We start from the raw sequence: 8,411 nt of genomic DNA, 5'->3' as shown, positions 1-8,411 counted from the left end.
TGCCAGGTGGATGCAAGTAAATGGTTATAAAGATTAAGCAGTTTATCTGTAAATAAAATACAGTATAACAATACAGGACAATATATGAGAGAATAATAATATATAGCATTCACGAGGGCCATTTTTCTACAGTTCTCAGTTCTTTTACTTTGAATAATTAAAGCATGTGTAGCTAATATTCTGCGTTTGCTTCAATATAATTTTCAGCCCATGAGTTTTGTTTGAATTGGAATATTGTTTACAGCAGTGAAATGCAAACAATATCATCCTGTCCCAGCTGACCCCAGGCAAGAGACAACAATTTACATGTACCTTCAGCCAATTCAGAATCACTAATTAGTCAAATATGCATGTCTGAGGCCTGAAGAAGGAAGCAAGAGCAAAATTAGTTGTAAGAAGCTCTATCGGGACCGAAACGATACGCAACTTCACATCTAAATATTTTCGGAACATGGTTATATTAACTAAAACAGACTCCCAAGGATTTTACAACAAGTACTTCAGGTTGTCCGTATCAGTGCCAGTTCAAGAATAAACACAAAGATTCCCATGATAAACAAAACGTGTACAGAATTAGAGCAAGACTATGTAGTACATGTAGTGGTTATCTTAAGTTCTGTAGTTATTTCCTTACTTCTCTTCTCCTTCTTGTTTCCATAACCACTTCATGAGCGAGGGCCGAGATATCGTTTTACGCGCTTTATGAAGCAACATCATCACAAGAATCAAAATAATTAAAGCTGGATGTGATCAGGGTCGGACTCTGATCACGCATATAAAATTTCAGGCAGATCGGACCATGTACAGGCTAGTTATAGAGCATTTCCTGTCCATCCAACAGGTGGCGCTATGGCTGTGGCTGTATTTCAGCATGTGAATGTCATCAGGGCAGGACTCTGATCATACATGTAAAGTTTGAGGCTGACTGGAGCATGTTTAGGGCAGTTACACAGCAGTTGATGTTTCATGGCGAAGCATCAAAATTCACGAGGCCGCCATGGCCACGCCCTCAGACTTAAGGTGAGCATTTTGATAAATTTTGATCACCCATGCCTGCACTACATCCTGGCCAAATTTCAGCTCTCTCGGTGTTACCCTGTTTGAGTTTATAGCTTTTGAAAATGCACAAAAATGACCCAAAATCATCAAAACATATGACATATAATTCAAAATGGCCGACTTCCTGTTGGGTTTTGGGCATGGGTGTCAATTACATTTTTGTGTGTCTTGACGAGTTACATATGCCTACCAAGTTTCATAATTCTAGCTGAAACGTACTGGCCATAGTAACTGTTTGAAATTTTCCAGGTGGCGCTATGGAGCCATTTTGCCACACACATGTGCAGTTTCCCTAAAATATCAAATGGGTTGCCGGTCCAGATATGTGTGGTAATTTTGGCGAGCATTTGAGCATTTTTAACCTGTGAAAAAGTACTTTGTTTATTACGGCAACGATGCGTTGCCACGGCAACAGTGCTTTATGAATCGTCAAAATCTTCACACTGTGGCATCGTCTAGGCATAACCCTTTAATGCAATTCTGACAATAAACTTTTGTACCTTTTGCAGATGTGTCTATGCTATTGTTTTATTTGTAAAGGTTAACAAGATTACATGACAAACACCAAGACATTAAAACAGCTGTTTTAAGAATATTCCAGTTTGATAAATCAGTATTGCTTTGGTGTAATTCAGTCAACGGAATTATGAACCACAAAGGAGTTTGTGTTAAAACATGTTAAATCCCATTAAACATAAATGCATTATTAGGGAATACAGAATCGGTTTTGTTTTCGTGCTGGAGTCGCTCTCGTGTGTCGTCACTCCCTGTCCAATCAGTGGCCTGCACTATGTAGACACATCTCGGCTCACTTCATCTCGGTTGGAACCTCAGCCGAGGAGGTACGGAAAATCGTGCCTGATACCATGCACTAATAGCCCAACCAGAAGCATCTGTTTCACTTGTTGCTACTCGCATTGAAACCACAAGTCAGTGCAGATATACTCAGCTTGTGATGCATTCAGTTGGTCTTTTCCACACTTAACCTTTGTGATGTGCATAACAACAATGCACGTGTGAGTTCCTACACCTGAGTCTGATCATCCATATGTCGGGTATTTTTGTCACAGGCTCATTGTTTGAGTCAGCACAGGCTTGACCACTTGCCCTGAGAGCACCCGAAGATATTTCCTGTAACTGAATTTAGGAGTATAAGCTGTTTGTATTGACCAGCTGATGGTTAAACCCTCGGCTGTGGTTTTGTCTGATTTGATGACCCTCCAGCTCAGCAGAGGACTTTGGTTCAGATCTTGGAAGATATTGTCTTTAGCACTGGAATACAGCGGCTTCAAAAGTATCACTTTCTCAGAGAAGTAACATATTGTCACAGCTTCAGCCAGCAAAATAAACTGGATGGATGATGCAGCAAAGCTTGTTTAAATTCTTACTCAGAGCTCAGTAACAGCTAAGACTGCAGTTTAAAGTTTGAGGTCTGAATTCTAGATTTATCCTCTTCCTTTGGATAGACACAATTTTGATGGCTTCATTGCATGTTAGCAAACAATATCATCCCTTCAACAATCACAAAAATTAGTGAAGCGTACCTCAATTAAAAGAACATTAGCAAATGATTTATTAACCACTGATAACGCTATTAGTTACAGCTCAGCAGCTTGTAATAAAGAGTGGTGATGTTGTCTTTGTTATCGTCTCCTTACAGAACTAGTGTAAATAATAACTAAAAACTAAAGTGTAGCTCTTGTTGTAGCTGTAAAACTATAATAGAAATAAATGGACATAATAATAGTAAACACAGGTTAAAAATTACTTGGAAAACATCCAACATCCAACATCAATTGCAATTGATTGTAAAAGTTCTGCAGTGGATACTACCCTTGTGTGTCTTACACTGCTTTAGAGTGATACTACTGAGTCATTTGTGGCCTTTTCTGAAGATTGTGGTGTTGTAGGCCTAAGATGTTGTGTAGATATATACACTACCGTTCAAAAGTTGGGTTCACTTAGAAATGTCCTATATTTGTAAGAAAATATTTTTTTTCAATGCTGATAATATTAAATTAATCATAAATACAGTTTAGACATTGTTAATGTGGTAAATGACTATTCTAGCTGGAAGCGGCTGATTTTTAATGGAATATCTCCATAGGGGTACAGAGGAACATTTCCAGCAACCATCACTCCTGTGTTCTAATGCTACATTGTGTTAGCTAATGGTGTTGAAAGGCTAATTGATGATTAGAAAACCCTTGTGCCGTTATGTTAGCACATGAATAAAAGTGTAAGTTTTCATGGAAAACATGGAATTTTCTGATGAACCCAAACTTTTGAACAGTAGTGTATGTCCTCAGGGTTCAGCAACAAGTGACTTGTTTCAATAAGGTGAAACAATGAAAATAAGACTCCACAAATGTCTATCCTGTTTTATTAAAAACTTTCAGTTGTTATATCTACATTCTCCCTCCTCTAGCTGTCAGTTGTTGGTTGCAATCCTCCTGATCTTCATGGTGACAGATTTGATGGTGTGAGGGACTCCTTTTTGCCTCCAGGTGTCCCACAGGATGTGTGTCCTCTGGCCTTGGTTCTGCTCTGGATCCTCAGGAGAGCCGTTGAGGTTGGCCAGGCCACACTGGTTGAACCACCATCCAGTCTGGTTCTGCTGCATGCTGCAGCTCTCCACAGTGGAGTTACCGAGGGAGCAGAAAGGATTGCAGCCGTCATTGTCAACGTCTGAGGCGCTAAACGGAGCTGTGTCCTGGTTCTGATCCTGGTCATAGCCGCGGAATGCATCACCTGCATCAGAACACATGCAGAAATACACACAACAGTGCAGGTGAGTCATGAAACGTGCATATGTCCTCATTTTAAGTTTGCACTCAATGGAAAGAAACCACACACTTGATTGAAGGTGCTCTGTTTGTATATTTTGATTTACTAAGTCATACCTGCACTGCCTGCATATCTTCCCAGGTGTATACTGAAGAACTGTGTTTCATTGTCGAGGCGGAAGTCATCATATGACGCATAAGAGGTGACATCATCGTGGGAAACTAAAGCGATGTGAAGTTGGAACCGAGTGTCTTTCTGGTTTACTATATGAAACGCCTTCTTCAGGCCCAGCCAGTGTTCTCCTACACACACAAATAAAAAGAGAGAGTTTGTCATTACCATAGTCACAGGAAAGTGCAGGATATAATCCCCAAACATCTGTAGAGTTTGGTCCAAGTGAATCATCTCAAAGAAACACTTTTGACAACTTAGGAAATGCACTATTTGTCCATTAAATAGACTGATATCAACCCTCTTCTCTGACCTTCCATAAAAAAAGCAGACAAGAGTATTTCCTAAAAAGTTGAATGATTCCTTTAAATGAATTAATGCTATAAACGTACATCAATTTTACTTTTACAACCTTCTGATGCTCCTGTACTATAATGTACAACCTGCAAGGTGTCCAAAGCCGTCAACGTAATCAGCCCAGGGTCGCTTGAAGTCCGTTAATCCATCAGTCCTCCTCTGCATCACCGTCCATCCTCCTCCCATGTAGTCCATCTCACAGAACACCTGCAGCACAAGCATCACTTTGAGTTGTGTCCAATGAATGAGTGACAGACTGTGAATGATTGAGTCAATCATGTACCTCAAAAGAAGAGTCAGTATTGTCTGGATGGATGATGTAAATACCACTGGGGATCTTTGGGACGACCGACACAAGATTGTCCTTGATGTCACTGCAGTCTCGTCCTAATTAGTGCAAAGGTACGATTTAATTAAATTTGTGTTAAAGGAGCTGTTCTGATGTATAGTCACTGGCGAAAAATATGAATATATGCTACACTTATTAAGCAATCACTGCACATGGTAAAAATTTAAATAATCTTTTTTTCCATGCAAAGTTAGCTAAACATTTCTAACAATTGTAAGATCATTGTCAGAACATATTTCTGTGTGATTCTCTCACATAAAGCGCAAAGTGACAGAAGATAATAAGCATTTTAAACCAGTGTATGATAGTTTGTCTAATGAAAACTGCATATCCCCATTTTTAAATGTGTCAGATGTGCTGACAGATTAAACATATCTTCCTGTCTGTGTTAAGATGTACCCTCTGCTATATGCTTTTTAAAACATTGGCCCACAGAACAATACCTTCTATTGTCATGATCTCATAGAAAAGTTGACATTTTGGAGATAGAGACTGGTGACAAATTAAAGGTGCACTCCAGCAATTTAACAGTGGACTTTTATTGCAGCTGCAGGACAGCAGACTTAAAGGGAACAGTTCAAAGTTTTTACATGTCAGGAGCAGCTTACTCATCATGCTGGACTCATACGCAACCTATGGAACCACTTTGTTCAAGAAAATAACCTTGATTACGTCAGCTTGGGTTTGGACAGTAAAACTTCACAACAGGGAGCCCAGCATGGAGGTGTGCAGTTTGAAAGATGTGGCGAAAAACCCAGCAGTAAAGATCAGAACAGTATAAAATTGATGACTTTTTCACTGTGTGCATCCAGTGTTTTTCTTTTATCTCATTTTTATCGACATACTAGGGGCTAAAATCTTTAAATTTTGGCCTTTGCTGCTTTGATTCTGTTTTTTAAAAGTCTGTCACAATTAACATAACTTTGTGGGAGTGAGGTACTGGGCACCACTTTTGGAAATTGTGGACAAAATGGTGCAGTTTTCAAGATAGTCATAATCTCCACTATGATCCAAATCTATACTTGCCTTAATTCAGCTTCTGTTAAATCTTTTTGCCTGGTTAGCACCCATGCTCATAACACAGGCTTTTGTTGTAAATTTAACATTTCAGAGTCCATCAGATACAACCTAAGGACTCCTGATTAGCAGTAAATTCACACTCGTGCAAAAATTGTGGAATCTGTCATACATCAGTGTCGTATCATGGTGTGTGTCTGTGTGTGTTACCGTGGGACTGAACAGGCTTTATGGAGTACATCTCAGTGTTGCTTCTCTGAACTTCAGAGCTGAGCGTCTGCACTTTGGTCATCAGCTCCGTGACCTGGAAATATCACACTACTGTACGTACATCCGGCCAATCAGACGCTTCAAAACTCTGTTTCTTCCGGAGGAAAAACAGACTCTTCTTACCTGACTGCTGAGGATGTCCAGAGCTCTCTGCTGCTCCTCCATCACATCCCTGATCAGCTTCCGGGTGCTGCGTCCAAAAGCTAACAGAGACTGTTGTAGCTGACCTGCACACACACACACACACACACACACACACACACACACACACACACACACACACACACACACACACACACACACCCATTGAACACCACGTGTAGGTGACGGAGTTGACAATAACACAAGGAAATATAAAAGACTTTACCACAGATGGAGTGTTTTTCATCTCGTAGCAGCTTGACAGTGATGTCACAGGGGATGGAGCACGTGTCTCGACCTCTGACCTCCCCTGCAGGTTTCTGGGCTTTGACAGGGGCATCAGAAAAGTCCTCATCCCCTATCTCTGATTGGTTAAAATCACCACTGTTCCCTTTGTCCTGGTAATCAGCAGAGAACTACAGTAAGAGCGTTTACTCTACTGCTGTTAGTCCGTGATTTCATCATACATTATGCATAACTACCCAAGGAAATCTGACTCCAATATAACATTAGAGATTGAATCATTTAAAGCTTTGTTGGTATGTGTGCCCACTGCCAAAACTACAACCACTACAAAAAGAAAGGACAAGCTAAGGTGAGTCTGAGTCAGCAAACAGACACTCTGGAGAAATGTTGTTGAGCAACACACAAAGTTGTGAGCAGCAAAATGTTGTCTCGTCACCAATCAGTGTGCAGCCAGAGCTCCTCAGGCAGGAACCTGCTGACTGTTCCTACCTCACACTTATCATTAAAAGAGACCAAGTGTTTACTGTTAGAGCTCATCAGGGAAACTCAGACTTGCTACTTCAGCATCTTCTTTCAAATGATTTTTGAAAGCTTATTTGTATAATATTTGTATAATTTGCACAATCTAGGATTTCCTGTTAATTTAGTTGAACATTTAGGTCTAATTTTGTTCTTGGCTGCTGAGTTCTGCTGTATTTTATGCACTTCTTTTAGACATATACTGATCTCCTTAAAGTTGTAAATTCTTTTTATATTTTATTCCTCATTTCTATAACTGTGTCCTCTTTTGTGTACATTTTACGTGTTTGTTTAAAAGCATTTTGTAAGACTGATTTTGAGAAATGCAATGCACATAAACTTAATTATAGATATTATTAAGTCGATGTAGCTTAAAAATAGGTTGAAATATTCTTGTTGCAGTCAAAAAAATAAGGTTTAAGGGCTCAATTATTACCAGGATTCTCTTTTAAAGATGGAACTTTTTTCCAGATCAGAACAGCGCAACACTAGTGAGTAGTTAAAATGATCTCAAAGAAACCATAAGAAATTGTTGTACGCATATTAATGCATCGGTGATCATAATTATCAAACATATATAACACTATAGAAATCAAATTGAAAATGTATTGTCACTATTACATTAAAAATGTTGATCTAATAATACTTAATTTAAGCACAAACACACAATAAAGGTTGCTATAACAATAAAATAGAACAAAATTCACAATTTAGAGACACTTAGTCCAAAAATGCGTCAGTGTTTTTTGACAAATTAACATGTTTTTTACATTTTTGTGGAGGCTCCCTGACAGCTGACTTTCTCAAATTCTCATTCTTTACAACTTCTTGCCTTAATTCCTGACAGAAATCTGAGACAGTAAGCCGTCAAACGTTGAAAACATCTATAACATGCACATCATACATACTGCGGAGGAAAGCAGGTGAGGCAGCAGCAGCAGGAGGACAGTTGTTGTCCACATCATGTCAGTCTGGTCTAAATGGGATTATTTCCTCCAGGAGCAAGGGGGCTGAACTCCATCCACACCGTCACCAGCAGACACTCCTTCATTTATGCTTATTTTTCCACAAAGTCTGCTTTTTTTCCCCCTCACATGTCCTCACATTCTTCTTTTTTTTTTGCATCTACACCTTCCTTACAGTTGTCGAGCTTCACTCTCTCCTCTGTGACTGCTTCCCTTTGTCCACCTCCATCAGTCACTCCCACTTTTCTCTTGTAACCTCCCATGACAACACCACCATGTGAGAGGGAGTCTAATTTGTTGATTAAAGTCTGAATAAATTTCTGACAAGTAGCTGAATGCGCTGATTCTAGACTTGTGGTAAAGAGTCATTACCTTCCCCCTCGGCGTGTGTATTACCAGGCATTGTTGTTTTACAGGTTATATCCTGCCACCGGCATGAGAAACAGATGTGTAGTAGGGATGTGAACAGCTTGTTTTAATGCAGGAACACTTTCCCTCTGCTCGTGTCTTTGCGTGGGAGCTGCAGCTGA

At 39.7% G+C, this 8,411-nt stretch overlaps 1 protein-coding gene across 1 annotated transcript; it reads right to left on the bottom strand.

Annotated features, from left to right (window-relative positions):
- Positions 1-3,425: 3,425 nt before the first annotated feature.
- Positions 3,426-8,309, bottom strand: angptl5 (angiopoietin-like 5). Its single transcript, XM_023288517.3, has 8 exons — positions 7,825-8,309; positions 6,378-6,549; positions 6,134-6,237; positions 5,951-6,044; positions 4,658-4,761; positions 4,461-4,581; positions 3,963-4,148; positions 3,426-3,810 (listed from the first exon to the last, which is right to left on the bottom strand). Exons 1-8 carry the CDS (start codon positions 7,879-7,881, stop codon positions 3,491-3,493), a joined length of 1,158 nt encoding a protein of 385 aa, XP_023144285.1. The 5' UTR covers positions 7,882-8,309; the 3' UTR covers positions 3,426-3,490.
- Positions 8,310-8,411: the final 102 nt, after the last annotated feature.

The sequence above is a fragment of the Amphiprion ocellaris genome, chromosome 14 (genome assembly GCF_022539595.1).
Source record: "Amphiprion ocellaris isolate individual 3 ecotype Okinawa chromosome 14, ASM2253959v1, whole genome shotgun sequence".
NCBI classification, from domain to species: domain Eukaryota; kingdom Metazoa; phylum Chordata; class Actinopteri; family Pomacentridae; genus Amphiprion; species Amphiprion ocellaris.
This window is presented reverse-complemented; position numbering and strand designations above follow the sequence as displayed.

Bases quoted from the DNA above. Each gene is read 5' to 3' on its own strand.
- angptl5 (XM_023288517.3), bottom strand. From the start codon at position 7,881: ATGATGTGGACAACAACTGTCCTCCTGCTGCTGCTGCCTCACCTGCTT. The intron at 6,550-7,824 runs GTATGTATGATG...GCTGATTACCAG, and splicing joins CTCACCTGCTTTCCTCCGCA to GACAAAGGGAACAGTGGTGA. The intron at 4,762-5,950 runs GTAACACACACA...TGCACTAATTAG, and splicing joins AAAGCCTGTTCAGTCCCACG to GACGAGACTGCAGTGACATC.